The 16,163-nt window shown below is 36.7% G+C and overlaps 2 protein-coding genes across 2 annotated transcripts; both read left to right on the forward strand.

Annotated features, from left to right (window-relative positions):
* Positions 1-2,232: 2,232 nt before the first annotated feature.
* LOC104433449 (stemmadenine O-acetyltransferase) lies at positions 2,233-2,859 on the forward strand. Its single transcript, XM_010046199.3, has one exon. It carries the CDS (start codon positions 2,233-2,235, stop codon positions 2,857-2,859), a length of 627 nt encoding a protein of 208 aa, XP_010044501.2.
* Positions 2,860-2,924: 65 nt separating this feature from the next.
* LOC120290789 (stemmadenine O-acetyltransferase-like) lies at positions 2,925-3,536 on the forward strand. Its single transcript, XM_039307209.1, has one exon. The coding sequence runs from the start codon at positions 2,925-2,927 to the stop codon at positions 3,534-3,536; it is 612 nt and encodes a 203-aa protein (XP_039163143.1).
* The last annotated feature ends 12,627 nt before the right edge of the window (positions 3,537-16,163 follow it).

Genomic DNA, 16,163 nt, shown 5'->3' on the forward strand with positions numbered 1-16,163 from the left:
AACATCTTGGACATGAAAAGAATTTTCAGGAGAGAGAATTCGAGCTTAAAGATGAGTACGATGAATTATAAAAGAGAAATGAAGAGAGAATATCTGAATGTCGTTATCGAATATTGAAGAAATGGTAGTCCATGGATGATAGATGGCGAAAGGAAATGACAAATAGCCTCTGCACCGTGTCAAGAACCAATGCATTTCTAACCTTTCATATTGCAGTAGCATGTTATGTACCCAATAAAAAATCGATTAAGTGTTTCTTGTCGAGATAAATCTATTGCCTAGTTATGTGTCTCTGTCAGGTCGAATATTTAGGGCTACTTGTCAACTATGTAATGACGCATCTCGTGGGCCAAATCCGTGAAATAATGCGAATTTAAAGGTCACTTCAAATGAGCACGGGAAAGAACAAAAGAAAAGCATAGCCTGGGAAAGCCGTCTTTTGACTTTTCTAAAGTACTTGCCCTATCCGTTCACGCAAGGGGATAATAATATTCATATGTTTAGCAAGCGTGTGATTTGATTAAAAGGGCCTGAACTTTCAATTCAACCAATTTAAAAGGGGTGTCATGAGCCAAAACCGTGTGAAAATAGCGTAAGCTTTATTCAATCCTAATCAACCTAAAATGCAGTAAATTATGTGCATAAGGCGCAATATGCTTATCCACATCGAAGAAATGAAGCTTTCCTTCATGTAGCACGCAGATCCTGAACGAAGTCGGAAAGCTTGAGAATCGGAGGAGCTATGACTTATGTCACATAAAATGAAAAAGAAGTGCAATTAACTAAAATACATCCCCATTGAGCATATTAATGTTTACGAGTACTTGATGAATGATGCGACCCTACCAACAAAGCTAGGCAAGATGTTTTGTGTATCGTCCTGGGGGGACTTATCTATAATTAGTCAATCCCATCTATATCGTCGTGGTTTGAGTACCAAGAAAATATAATTTAGTCTTTTTACATTAGTAAAGAGAAATATATACGCCAAACTAGGTTGTTGAGCAAGATATTATTGCATAGCCGTTAGATTGCCTCGAGTGATCTAGTGATTATGACTGACTTTATTAGTTTGGGGTCGCATTCTCAATTTCCATAAGTTATCTCTATCAAAAATTGAATACAAGCTATTCACTCACCAATTTTCCGCCATCATCTTCTTCTTCATGGAAAAATTCTTGCCCAAATCAGTACATCAAGTCCTGAAAGCCGCTGCCACTGCAAAGTCCTAGCAATCAAACAAGAAGATATAGGTGATTACCAAGGAGATGATCCATTTGTCCTCGGCAACTCCTAGTCAAGTCAAAAAAATCTATAAAATTTATCACAGGTGTAACAATTTGGAGTTTTTAGTAGTTAGAAAATTACTTTGAGGTAAATTTATCATAAATATACCAGTTGAAAGTTTTTTGTGATAAAAAAATTAATTTTTGGTAAATTTACCAAAAGTGTACCAATTTTAGGTTTTTTGTGGCATTAATCCTAATTTTTTTAAGTAAATTATGTGAACATATTTGATTAGTAAACAACTTTACATGAATGTTTTGTTACTTTCTAAGCTCTATGAAATATTGTCCAATGCTATAAGTTTTTTTTCAGGGAAAATCAAACTTTTTCGGGGAGTCCGCTTACACCGGCTAATTGTCTCGAATGCTCTCGAGATATGTCTTCCGATGGCGTGTTGGTGGCTTAACTGGAGATTTGTTTAGTCTAAGACAAGCTCCAAATAAAAAAGTGCTGGTTGGTGGGTGAGCGTAGCTAGAAGAGACCAGATTTGCCATAAAATACGACCAATTGCTTGAATTAAATAGATGAGAGGGTACAGCCTTCTTGTCTCCTAAAAATGTGACAATAATACGGAGGGACAGACTACGGAATAAGATCACCTCGGCAGTATGCGGGTAAGGTTAAGTGCATGTCTCCTATCCCACATCACTTAGAGGGAAGTTTTGAGCTGGTTTATAAAACTTGGGTTCTCTGCTCTATATATAATGTATTTTAAAGCCGTGAGAGCCGAAAACCCAAAGCAAACAATATTATATAGTGGTAGCCCCTCAAGTCCTTGCAAAAAAACTGGCCCATCTTTGCAAACATTGTTTCTTGCGAGATTTGTCCTGTGGCTGCTATATATAGGCACAAACACAAGAGGAACTCACCAACAACCTCCTATAAACAACCCAAAAGAGCAAGAGTTTCAGCATAAGTTTTTGTTGCTCTCATTGAGAGGAGAGGATGGAGATTGCAGTTGAAATAACCTCCAGAGAGACCATCAAACCGTCTTCTCTGACCCCGGACCACCTCCGCCACTACCGACTCTCATTCCTCGACCAAATCTCCCCGCCAGTCTATAACCCATTTGTCCTCTTCTACACCCCAAAGAAAGAAGGTGGTCAATCCAACATAGATGACATATCCAGCAAGCTCAAAGCTTCCTTATCTTGCATCCTCACACATTTCTACCCTTTGGCGGGCCGCCTCAAAGGCAACGTCTCAATCGAATGTGACGACGCGGGAGTGCCCTACTCCGAAGCCATCGTCAAGTGCCAAGTTTCCGAGTTTACTGAGAATCCAGACCCACGAGAGCTAAGGAACTTGGTTCCTTTCGTTCTTGATGCCAGCGACGAAACAACTTTTGGTGTCCAATTTAATAGATTTGACTGTGGTGGAATCGCCATAGGAATATGCATGTCACACAAGATAGCGGATGCGCTATCCTTGCTCACGTTCATCAATATGTGGGCCGCCGTTTGTCGGGGAGAAGAGATCGTAGCGCCTCCTCAATTCCCCTCAGCCGAGCTTTCCCGCCGAAGAACATATTGGGTTTCGAACCGAGCACGGGGATTATCAGAGACAACATAGTTTCCAAGAGATTCATTTTCAAAACAGACAAGATAGAGAACCTCAAGGCTAGGTATTCCAAAGAAATGGACCTCGACCGAAATCGACCCCCTTCGCGCATCGAGGCTTTATCAACCTTCATCTGGAGCCGCTTTGCTTGGTCAACTAGGGTCTATTCTGAACCTAGCAAGAAATGTATCGTCCTTCATGCGGTGAACTTGCGGACCAAGTTCGATCCTCCGTTACCGCAATATTCCTTCGGGAACTTCTACCGGGTGGCAGTCACTTCCTTGCAATTGGACTCAGGGAAGGAGTGCTACGGGCTTGTGGCTAAAATGAGGGAGACGTTGAGGGGAATCGATAAGGGGTACGTGGAGAAGCTCCGCGACGGGAAAGAGCACTTGGACTTCATCAAGCGGAGTGCCGAGGTATACCTCAAAGGACAGCTACTGGCGATGAACTTTACCAGCTTGTGCCGGTTCCCGGTGTACGAGTCCGATTTTGGCTGGGGCAACCCGACATGGGCCGGATCACCAGCCCTAACTTTCCAGAACCTTGTGGTCTTCATGGACACCAAGTCGGGCGATGGTGTGGAGACATATATAAGCTTGAGGGTCGAAGACATGGCTGCTCTGGAAAGCGATGAGGAGTTCATGGAATATGTGATTTCTCCAGGAAAAGAACAAATTTCAGAGTGAATGTTGTAGAGATGGTATGCTTATCTGGGATTGGCCTCCACTAGCGCTAGCTAGCATAAGAGGTGACTGTTAAGCCTTAGGTTCGTGGAAAAGCACTCCAGCTTATTAAGATCTGAATGATTATGGCGTTCGAGATTGATCCATCGAACGAATTTACAAGCACGTTTAATCATTTGAAAATGAGTTAAGTCTGGTGGATGACCAGCAAGTACAGAGAGTTGCAGTCTCTCTCTTGAAATATATCTACTTTATACTCTTCTCAATGAAATAGCCAGAGATTTGTTTTCTATGGTTCAGTTACTACTGCGATCAGACTAAAAGGCCACAACCACATCACTAGAAGAAGATTATGATATCTGAAAAATTTTCAACTTGTTATAAAAATTGTGCATCTACAAATAGAAGTGCGAAGAAAGTTCCTGGTCTAGAGCAGCAGATCACTAGTTGAAAAGTATAATAGTAACTCTAGAGAATATCTTATCATATTTTCCACCATTCAAACTCTAGTGAGCACAAAATGCCAGAGAAGGAGATCATGTTTAAGACGCCGAGGCGGTGGGGCCAATATAGGTTGAAAGCCAGTCGGCCATCCAAACCCTACTCAAGAAGGTAATTTGAGGAAAGAAACCCTAATAGCATTTCCGGCCCTGGCCATTGGAGAATCTCGGCCAAGCCCAAAAGTGGCATGATCATATGAGCTTCGAAGCAATTGAGTCTGTTGTCATTCCGGTCTAGATAGATGTTCTCAGAGTCTTTTCCAGCAACCGTTGATCGAATAGGTTAGAGTTTCTAATACATAGCGAAGTCTTTAGCCGCGAGAAAGAACTTCCTATGTTCATTCGTTAGGCCAGTGTCATCTATGGTTCGAAGAAGAGAAGCCAATGTAGCAAAGCGACTCCATCAAAAGAGTTGCAGTTCGTGGTGTTGGAGATGATGACCATGAATGCGAAGAAAACTTGACGGTGACTCCTAAAAAACAATCGTCTGATCTCCATTTCTAGCTGTTCTAAGCCGTGTAATATGAATGGTATGAAAGAGAGTGCCAAAGAGATCCCATCTTAAAACACTTAACCAGTAACTCAAGCACCTCTAGTTAGCATTAACATCTTAACTATCAGAGTATGAATCAGTTTACAGGTCACCAAAAAGCATTGGACATCATGCATTTACCAAAACTTGCTATCTGTCATTCTCATGTTGATGGTATGATAGTAAAAAAACGATTATAAGAAATGAAATTGAGTTTGTTCGTAGTTGAGAATGTTTAATGGCAAAAACTAGTAATGCAGTTCTTTTTTCACCGATTCTTTCGTGACTATTGAGCAAAGAAAAGAAAACGTTAGTAAATTCAAACCTAATTGATTTAATAAAGGTCGCTTAACTTAAGTAGCACCGACACCGGTACGCAACATGCAACACCACACAACACGACATGTTAATACATCATTTCTTAAAAAATACAAAATTCCAACACGTTGTATATGAAATGTATTACTTCAATCAAATTAATTTAATTCAAATTCAAAAATAAATAAATAATAATAAAGATCCTAAAATGAATTTACACTAAAAACATTATGTCTCACCCCGCATCGGAGGATTATACACACGGACCTGATCTTCTTCAATGAAGTCGAGGAATTCGAGTTGCCGAATTGCCAATGATCAGGATAGGTTGACGAGGTTTTTGCATATGAATTTAGTAAAGTCAACCAAAAGCACAATTGCCGAATATTCTCTTATAATAAGGGGGAGAAACACATTTCCAAAAGTCGAATCGTGACGAAGGTGATGGCAACTTTCTGGGATTTTCATATGAATATTCAGCTTTCTTTTTTTAGGTTAGCCAGGGATTGAACCCCGGACTTGGGTGTCCCCTAGCCACTAGACCAAATGCTTGCTTGGCGACAAATTTTTGAAATTGAGATCTCTTGCTCCGATATTTTGAAAGATTATATTAGATCATTGCTGATTATTCCAAAAAACTTAAACTGTTAAATAATTCTATGGTCCAATATTTAAATATTATAACCAATCGAAATGCTTATCCTCTCATAAAACACCCTAATTAAAATAAAATTGTCATATTTAATGTACTATATTTCTAGTGTAATGCGTACATTAAAAATGAGAACATTTCCTACTAAAGATAATTGAACCAGTGTCCTTCAGACACCTATTAACAATATTCCTCTTGTAATTCACATTAACCAGTTATATTATTACTGATAGAGGATTTATCGATAAAGATGTTCTCGTCAAAGTGTATAGATGGTTCCTCTATTTCCGTAGAAGGTGCAATTGAAATTCGTGTCACCAATGAACAGTAAATAAACGGATAGGCGACGTATAACAAATTGGTGAATCGTTTCTTCTTCTTTTTTTGTCAATTTCTTTTTTGAGGAATAGTGATTCTACGACTGAAATAAGTAAACGCATGCGGATAAGAAGTTGAACTAACATCGACTGGATAAATATTATGTGTAATCGTCATTCGGAGAGGGCGAATCTATTGACGGAATACCGACGAAAAATGAGCACCGCTGGATCCATATTTTTTTACTTTGAAGAAGTCAATAGACGACTTTGCCAGGCTATGATTGCCAGGCTATGAATGCTTTTGTAAAAGAGTTTTGAATGATGTGGTTGGAAAAAACCTGGTCGGTAGGAACCTCGACTACACTAGCCGGTCGCCAATGCCAAAAATCGGGATTTGACTAGTTGAGACGGTGCCAGCAGCGACAGCGGCGGCAATGGCTTATTAATTCCTGAACCCTTGCGTTACTCCACATCCCACACAATAATAAAATACCTATTAACTTTCCATTTGTATTAGGTTCATGTTGATGACAGTGACTTCGACCAACTAACCACCTCTCTCATGCGCGGTTACTTTGTCAACAAGTATGCATATTACATAGACAGACTGTCATAAATATTTGATCCGACCGATATACATAATCACCGGAAAGGTATATTTTGTCAAGAATTTCTAAGTTGTTACTTCAGTAGGCGCAAAGCAATCCTACAATGATACATGCATTGGACCTTGAAATGGTAAAAATGTCATTTGTCGCAACCTTTCAGCAACTCTTATTTATAGACTACCACTTATCCAATTTTGGTGATCCATCGACGTAACATATAAAAAAAATTTTAAGGTTTGGTTATTCTCTCTCCCCTTCTCTCTAATAACTCACCATCTTCATCTTTAAGCTGAATTCTCTCTTGAAAACTTCCCTCATTTTCATTGTCAGCTTAAATAGCGAAGGGTCGATCCAAGTAGAAACGTTGAATGCCTTGACCAGATTATTGTGGTGCATATTAATTTCCCCAACGAATAGTGCGTTTGTTTCATTAAAAACTTTATAATAAAGGAAAATATTTTTCATAAAAATCATTTTCAACCCAAGTCAAACCGGTGCTTGCTATTACACCAGGGAAATTAATTAGTTCTCATTTATTTGATAGTTTAAATTAAGTGTTTTCCTTCTTATTAGAAAGAGAAGTTATTTTCTCTCAATCTAATCCACCATTGGTTATACCATTCATTGTTTCAATTTGATAAGTTTAATTACATTCTATTGTAATAATCCATAAAACTTGAAGGGAAAAAACAAACAATCCACATTCCACTATTAAATGTAACATTTAATAATAAGTTAGAAAAAAACAACAATTCACATTTCACTATCAAATATAACAAGAATTCTTTCCTCCTTTATTATTTTTATTATTTTTAATTGTTTCTATATTTACATTTTGACCCATCATTTATTAAAAAAAATTAAAATTGACACAGTGCTTGTCGGAATCATGTGTTTGAATTTTAGACTAGCGTGTAAAAACGTGTCAAGAGAGTTGACCACATATCAGATTTTTCGACACTCCAACATATATCCAACATGACACGAAGGCTCCCCGAGAATGTCAGTGCATCCTAACGCTAACTCATTGAAAAAATCGGTAAATTAAAGAAACAATTAGAAATTGATTATCAACTCAAATGAGAGTCAATAATCCAAAAGTAATTGGTAAGTCACTCTTACTTAGGTTGCTAATTTCCATAAAGTAAATAAAGATAAAGAGTTATTATGTTAAGGGATAAGTGGTATAGAAGTCCTAAAACTTGTCACGAAAGTGCAATTAAGTCCTAAAACTTGCAAAAAGTGCAATCAAATCCTAAAACTTGTCAAATTGTTTCAATCGAGTCATAAAATTAACACCGTCGACTTTTTAACGGAAAATGCGGACGTGACATTTAAAATTAATTTTTATTTTCCATGTGGCTTTTTAATTTTTTATATAAATTAGATTTAAAAATTAGAAAAGAAAAATTAAATTTTATTTTAAAAAAAAAAACAATTCCAAAAAAAAAATGGCAACCGCCGCCCATCACCGAAGGGGCCGGCAACGGTCGCCAACCCCTCGACGATGGGCGGCAACGGTGGTGAGAGGAGCTGCCTTTTTTAACAATTTAAAAAAAAATAACTTTTCTATTTTATTTTTTAAATCTAATTTTAAAAAATTGAATAAAAAAAATTTAAAAAAATGCCACATGAAAAATGAAAAATTATCTAGAATTTCACATCCGCGCCACGTCAGCATTTTTCATTAAAAAAAGTCGACGGTGTTAATTTTAGGACTCGATTGAAACAATTTTACTAGTCTCGGGACTTGATTGCACTTTTTGCAAGTTGTAAGACTCAATTGCATTTTTGTGACAAGTTTTAAGACTTCTGTAGCACTTATTCATTTATTACAAAATAAGATAGTTTGGAAATTATCAAAAAAGAGTTGGAATAGAAGTAGCCTGTCATTTTTTTTATCAATAATTTCAACACCGGCTAACACTTAATGAAATTTATCGACACGAAAAAATAAATAATAAAAAAAAAAAAAAAAATAAAAATATATTTTGGGCATGGAAGGATAGATGTTGCTTGGTTGGGATAATCAATTTGATAATGTTTACGACCATAGTAGTCAAATTCTATCTTTCTTGAAACAGTAGATCATGTTAGACTAAATCTAACAAAGAACTAACGATCATGATTTATCATTCACAAACAAATTCATGTAAAATCGAGAACGATTTGTGGAAATGAAAAGGATTAGTACATACCTCCAGCCATTGATGAAATTCTATAAACATAAAAACCCCAAAACCTTGAACAAATGCGTGAAGCATATCTTGATTGATTCCGCGAATATGGAATCATCATATCCGAATGTCTTATTCCACTAGCTAATACCCTTAAAAAAATCTATGGTGTGTTTTCTATACTAATAGGATTGGTCTAGACAACCTAACATATTTTATTCCGTTTCTAACATTACCAACATCTTTCATCATGACCGTTATAGTAACAATTAATGAGCGGTTATCATGCCATTAACATGGATAATAAATCAAACAATAAATAAGAATTAATTGGGAAATGCTAAATTGGGATCACATTAATAAATATTATAACGTTCTCTCACTCAGTCCCAACATTTCATCAAAGAAAATAATAACCCAAACCCACATAAACTTCATGCTAAAATAAAATGCATGAATCATTACAATGAGTCCTCCTAGAGTAAGTATAATCTTCCATGTATCATAATATTTTTCATCAGCCCATGTGTGATAACACAAGTTAATGAATAAATTTTATATTCATTCTAGGTCAAACAAGATTATTTTTCTCAATATAATTGAATGATGCAACTGTATTAAGAAACACATCGCAAATGAAAAATGTCTCACAAATTCTTTCATAAAAAGAAAAATTTACATAATTCAACCAACGACCATTCTGACTACATAATCCTTATAACTCATTGGTGACATGCTTTTAATTAAAGGATTGGCTATCATCAATTCAATACTTACATGTTCTATGACATTTTCCTTATCTTTGATATGATCCCTGATGACTAAATAGTTGATGTTGATATGCTTACTTCGAGTCTTCGACTACCACTTTTGTGGTTCTTAATCATGAAAACTGTAGCTGAATTGTCGTAAAATATTCTTAATAACCTAACAATGAAATACACAACTCTAAACCCCGATATGAAACTTTCCAACCACATACCATGTCAAGTGGCCTAAAAACAAGAAACAAACTCTGCCTACATAGTGGAAATGGCAACCAAGGTTTGTTTCGCACCACTCCATAACACAGTTCCACCAGCAAACATAAAAATTTATATGATGTTAATTTTAGTTTCAGGAGTTGTACCTTTGAGTCTTTTGAATTTTTAGGTTCGACATTCAGTTTATCGTATAAATATGAAATTGCCAAGAGTGGTATTTTGGTTGACGATTTCTTTTGAATTAATTTACAAACCAATGTCATTTATAATGCGATGCGCGTTCACAATAATGCTAGTATAAAATGATGTATTTTGAATGAACATTCATTTATGTTGTGTAGAATTAAGTAACTAATAAATGATGTAGTACTTAGTACTCTAGATTTTATTGTTTATGATACTTATGTAGACTACATGAAGGGAAAATAGACCAACAAGTCAAAAAAATGTGTTAAGAGGAGTACATAAATATTATAAATCATATATACATATATTTGTGGTCCAGATGTGGACTCAAATGGTGAGAGATACTTTATTTCTTTCATAAATGATTATTCACAATTTATGCATCTCTACTTATTTATTTATAAGCATAAAACACTAGATGCCTTCAAGGTATTTAAAATCAAAATAGAGATATAATGCGGTAAGCAAAAGGTCGTGAGATTAGATAGAGATGAAGAACACTATGGTAAATGCATTAAAGATGGACAAGTACTTGGTCCATTTGCGAAGTTTTTTAAAAAGTGTGGGATTATTGCTTAATATGCTATGCTTGGTTCTATGGACTAAAATAGTGTAGCAGAAAGAAGAAACCGAACTTTTTTGGACATAGTGTGAAATATGCTTAGCAACTCTAAACTTCCTAAGTTCTTGTAGACTAAGGCTCTTTAAATGATAGTGTACATATTAAACCGAATTCCAACCAAAGCCATCCCAAAGACGTCTTTTGAGTTACTCAAAGTTTGGAAACCAAGTTTGTGACATGTACACGTTTGGAGATACCTCTAAGTAAGAGTTTATAATCCATAAGAAAAGAAGTTAGACCCAATGACTATAAGTGGGTATTTCAGTGGATATATCGAAAAGTCTAAGGGATATAAGTTTTATTATTCATCTCACACTATTAGGTTTGTGGAATCAAGAAACACCAAGTTTCTTTGAGAATTTGGAGACCTTGTTTTTAAAAAGATCATTCGGATACTCAATCTTCTACTTCAGGTACTTGATTGATTATTGTTTACAACGTTCATTTAATTCAACTAGTTGTTGAACAACCAATCATTAAAGATCCACAACCTACTGATATTGATCCAGTAAACAAAACTGTTAAGTAATTATCAGATATTGTTAAACATTCAATTCAACAACACGCTTCTCAGGAGAATGTTGATGCAATATTAAGAATGTTTATTATAATGAAGAAATCAACAATTCCTAGTGACTACATTGTGTATCTACAAGAATTGACTATAATGTTGGAGTTGAAAATAATCTTGAAATGTTTTCACAAGCCATGAATTATGATAAATCCAATTGGGATATGTTCAGCACAAGTCCTAAAACTTGTTAACAAAGTGCAATTGAGTCCTAAAACTTACAAAAAGTGTAATCAAGTCCTAAAACTCGTCAACTTGGTTCAATTCAGTCATTCCGTTAACACCGTTAGTTTATATTAATGGAAATTGCTGACTTGGCTTATTTTAATACTTTCTCTCTCCTACGTGGCAATTAGGGCAAGAAAAATTGTGCATGCAGCGAAACAACGTAGTTTTGTGGATATTGCCATTATCAAAACGACGACGTCTCCCCCTCCGTTTCTCCGTTTCTTTACGACATCTCTTCCCTTCTTCCCCTCTCGAATCAACGCAACTCTAAGCCCTAAATCTCGATACAGATCTCTTCCTTTCTTCCCCTCTCGAATCAACGCAACCCTAAGCACTAAATCTCGACGCAGATCACCGGTGCCTCGCGAGTTGCAGTTCTTCGTCAAACGTTGGTGCGAGTACGCGCGACACTCGTCCCACGAGAGCCTTGGCGGTGGATCGAGGGGCGTCGCCGTCGACGATGGAGGCGAGGTGAATTTGTTTGCACCGCTTGTGTCCATCCATAGGAATATGTTGTGGAGATTGATTGTCATGCTTACTCTATGCTAACATGACATGCTGAAGTCTCTAGACCGGTTGACTCAAAGGACCCTGATTTCAAATTACGCAAATATGATTATTTTGGCCACGGTGAGATACTGAGTTTCTTCTCTCATGTGTATTGGGGTTGTGATTACTTGTTGTGGTGTTCTTCAATTCTAATCTGCATCACCGTATTTGTGATTTGTCCATTAATGTAACGATAATATAGTGTTTGATCATTTCTTTCAGGACCATGGCTGAAGTTATCTACAACTTCACTAATTATAGAATTTGTTCTAGATAGCGACATCTTCCTCTTGAAACTTCAAGTTCATTTGGGGGGGGGGTGATGTGCGTATCTTCATCTCTGCATCTATATTTACTTGATTAGAAAGGAACATGAGAATAATGTTTTTTCAAACTGAGATAGCAAGGTTTAAATCCATCTAATATATGTGTCCCTGTTATTTGTCAACACTAGCTTTAGAAAGCCAACTTTGGCTTCCTGAACTGTCTATTTTGGTTGCGCTAATGACTGTCTTCATTTAATCATTTCAGGGACAACAATAGCTGTTCATGCTGCTGATATAATTGCCTTGTCAAAGGTGACTGATTGTTTCCTTTTCGTGTTTCTCTTGTAGTTCTATTCTGGTTGCTATAGTTCATGACAATGGTGCTTTGATTTTGATCGGCAGCTTACCTGCTTAGTGCTACTGCAGGAGCACTGCCGTTTGCTCTAGCCTAAGTCAATATGGAGATCGGATGACACAAATGAAACGTGCAGTCTTGTTGAGTGTATACTACACCTGGAACCCATTGACGTATGTTTCAAAAAGTTGCGTAGAGGTTGCTTTTTAAGAAAACATCCATCTAATCCAATGATATTCCGACACCCTGCCAAAAATCATTTCCTACAGGCATCAAAGCAAATGTAAGCCCTATCAAATAATGGTAAGGAATCTGGTAGTGGTCTTTCAACTTTCATTTTAAATGTGCTCGCCCGGCTTGCAATGTAAAGCTCTCCTAAGTAATCGTACATCAGTGCATACTTCTCTTATAATTGCCTTATAATTCTTTGAACACTTTTAGCTTTGTTCTCCTACATTTACTCACAGTGACATTCACCCCCAACTATTCTCTAACTAATATCTTCAACTGAGGTGCATTAATATTAGGCATTGTAGAAATGAGAATCATGAAGTGTTTAGCTAAAAAAGAACTAGAAACTCTCTTATTCTCAAAAGTGATAGCACATATATGCTCATCAATGTACTTTTTCAAATGAAATAATCCAGTTTTGCTATCGAGAGCACCATAAATCATCCAGTTACAATTAGCGTAGGCACACCTAGCTCTTACAAATCTAGTAGTGTTCTTGGTGTATTTAATTGCTCTTTGCTCGGCCACCAAGTACGTCAAAATTGCATCTTTGAACTCACTTGAATCTTCAAATGTCATGCCAACAACAAATACTGGATTCTTACAATTTTGATCATATGATGGAAACCTACTCCTCATTTTAAATAACATCATTTTCTTTTTTTTCGCTCTCATCATTTAAATTTGAATGAAGACTTTCTTCTTCATCTGAATCATAGTACTCTGTTTCGCACCCAGACGCATCCATTATTAGAGGATCAATTGATAATGGAGTTTGAGAGCCAATGTCTAATTGAGAAGTTTCTTCAATGTTAGTTCCAATTTTGAGTTTATGTCTCACTGAAAATTCCTTTAAATTTCTTCTTGCATTAACCAATTCAAAATCATCATCGTCACTCGACTGTTTAGCATCCACCAAATTACATGCATCATCATTCTCATCATCCACATCCCTACTTTCATCCTCAAGCTGATTCCCATCACTATCGGCATTTCCAATTATATTTTCAAACACATTATCAGCCACATTGTTAACACTTTCCATATTCACATCAAACAAACCTCCAGTTTCCATCTCAACTCCCCCTATCTTAGTAAGCGTTTCTTCATCATCGACATGCTCAACATACAATTCAATATTTTCAGAGTGAAGATGATAATAAAATTGATCTATCACATCGGAGTTATCCCATAGGTACCTAAGAGTTACTCCATCTTCAAGAATATTACTTCCAGGAACTTTATAAAAGAGCTTTTCTATTTTACGCCCACACAAAACCTCAACAGCTGCAATTATGTTGGATAATAAACCCTTACTTAAGTCTACTTCAACAACATCGACCCTTCCATCTACATATTCTAAGGGCGGTCCAACTTGAAATTTACATCCAAAGAAAAAAGTGACATAAACTTTCTTGTTGCTCGTTGGACCTACAAAGGAATAGAAACAAATAGCACTTTCAATCATAAAATTTCAACTAAAAACTACTAATAACTTCACTTATAAAGAGAAATGGGTAGCATAAACATACCCATGTTGATGGATTCACCTTGAGAGTAGTCAACCTCCAATAAACTCATTCCAAATACAAGCATCAGCAAACCAGCATCAGCAAAAAAGGAGTTGAAAGTGACAGTAAATTGAACTAATTTAGAAGAAAGGAAGTCATCAAATTTTGATGTACACATCTCACAGATTGGTTTAGCACAAAACTACACAAAACGGAACTAATTATGCCTGAGCAATGAATTGCCCGCCGAAAACTTTCCCAAATCTCGAAGCCTCCGGCGAAGTGATCCCTCGAAATATGTTAACCTTCAAAACAAACATGTAATGACAACTTATTCATAGATAAAGACCACCTGTCTGATGTCCCACATTTAATCTTAGCATGTGTCACAAAACTGTAAATAGTAGCTAGAGACCTCTAAGACAAAAATATGGGCATGCGATATAAATCTTGTTTCCAAGAATAACATGCACATGCAAATAAGTTCATGGAAACTAGAAATCTTCTTTTCTTAACATCATCAAGCAACAAAAAACATATCAAGTAGTGCATTGGATTCCATCACATAAGACTGTGTAAGCAATGGACAATGAAACAAATCATTTGGTATCGTCATTGACAGTGAAAAGGAACTATATCTATAGATTCAACTTAAAGGATTATGGGACAGCAAGAAGCATAAAAAAATGGCGAAGAACAAGAAAATGTGATATCCATAGATAATTCCCAAAGAGGTTAACTCTTGATAGAACTGGTTGTTGAGGCAATATATCATTAGGCCATCTAATCTTTGAATGTTAAGTTACAGTTCTTTGAAAACATTCATAGTCATGTGACACCACTAAGTAGGTACTGTGTAACAGTCATGTAGCATTTATTAGCCATGATGATGATTCCAGTGAATAAGTATTGAACAATGTGATGTAAAGAAGTTCAATTTAAAAGTGCCTATTTGCACCATGGACGAGTGGAACATTCAAGCGTGAGAGGAAATCCATGACTAATTTAGCACAAAAATGAGGCTTAAAAAGCGACCTCTACGCAACTATTTGAAACATACTTCAATGGGTTCCAGGTGTAGTATACGCTCAACAAGACTGCACGTTTCATTTGTGTCATCCGATCTCCATATTGACTTAGGCTGGAGCAAACGGCGGTGCTCTACAAAGAGCACTAAGGGTAAGGGTGCGTTTGGTAACGTTTCGTTTAAAAATTGTTTCGGGAATAGAAATAGAAAAAGTGTTTCTGTTCTAGGGAACAATTTTTGAACAAAAAAATACGTTTGGTAAACTGTTCCGAAATATAAAAAGAATAGAAACACGTTTGGTAAATTTGTATAATTTTTTATTTCTTTTAATTTTTTAATATTTTTATTTTATTTTTCTATTTTCTTTCTTATTTTTCTTATTTATTTTTCCTTTTTTTTCTTTTTTCTTCTTTGGCCGGTCGCCGGCCTCGGCCATGGCCGGTGGCCGGCGCCTCGCCCAGCCACGGCGAGGCTCGCCGGCCACCCAGCTACGCCACGGCGGTGGCCGGGCAAGGCCGAGCTCGCCGCCGGGCGAGCTCGGCTCACCGGGGGCGGCGAGCCCGCCGTGGCTGGGCGAGGCCGCCGCCTCGTCGGTCGCCACCGCGACCGGCCAAAGAAAAAAGAAAGAAAAAAGAAGAAGAAAAGAAAAAAAATAAAAAAGAGAAGTGTTTTTAGATTTTGTTCCGAAACAAGAAACAACTTTTTGTGTTTCTTGTTTTGTTTTCTTTTGTTCCCGGAAACAAAAGAACAAAAAGGAACAGAAACGCACCCAAACGCATTTCTGTTCCTTTTTGTTCCCAGGAACAAAAAAACAGAAAAAAAACAGAAATAGGGTGCAGCCAAACGCACCCTAAGCTGCCGATCAAAATCAAAGCACCATTGTCATAAACTATAGCAACCAGAATAGAACTACAAGAGAAACACGAAAAGGAAACAATCAGTCACCTTTGACAAGGCAATTATATCAGCAGCATGAACAGCTATTGTTGTCCCT

Source organism: Eucalyptus grandis, chromosome 2 (assembly GCF_016545825.1).
Source record: "Eucalyptus grandis isolate ANBG69807.140 chromosome 2, ASM1654582v1, whole genome shotgun sequence".
In the NCBI taxonomy this organism is placed as follows: domain Eukaryota; kingdom Viridiplantae; phylum Streptophyta; class Magnoliopsida; order Myrtales; family Myrtaceae; genus Eucalyptus; species Eucalyptus grandis.

Coding starts and splice junctions, on each gene's coding strand:
- LOC120290789 (XM_039307209.1), top strand. CDS start 2,925: ATGGACCTCGACCGAAATCGACCCCCTTCGCGCATCGAGGCTTTATCA.
- LOC104433449 (XM_010046199.3), top strand. CDS start 2,233: ATGGAGATTGCAGTTGAAATAACCTCCAGAGAGACCATCAAACCGTCT.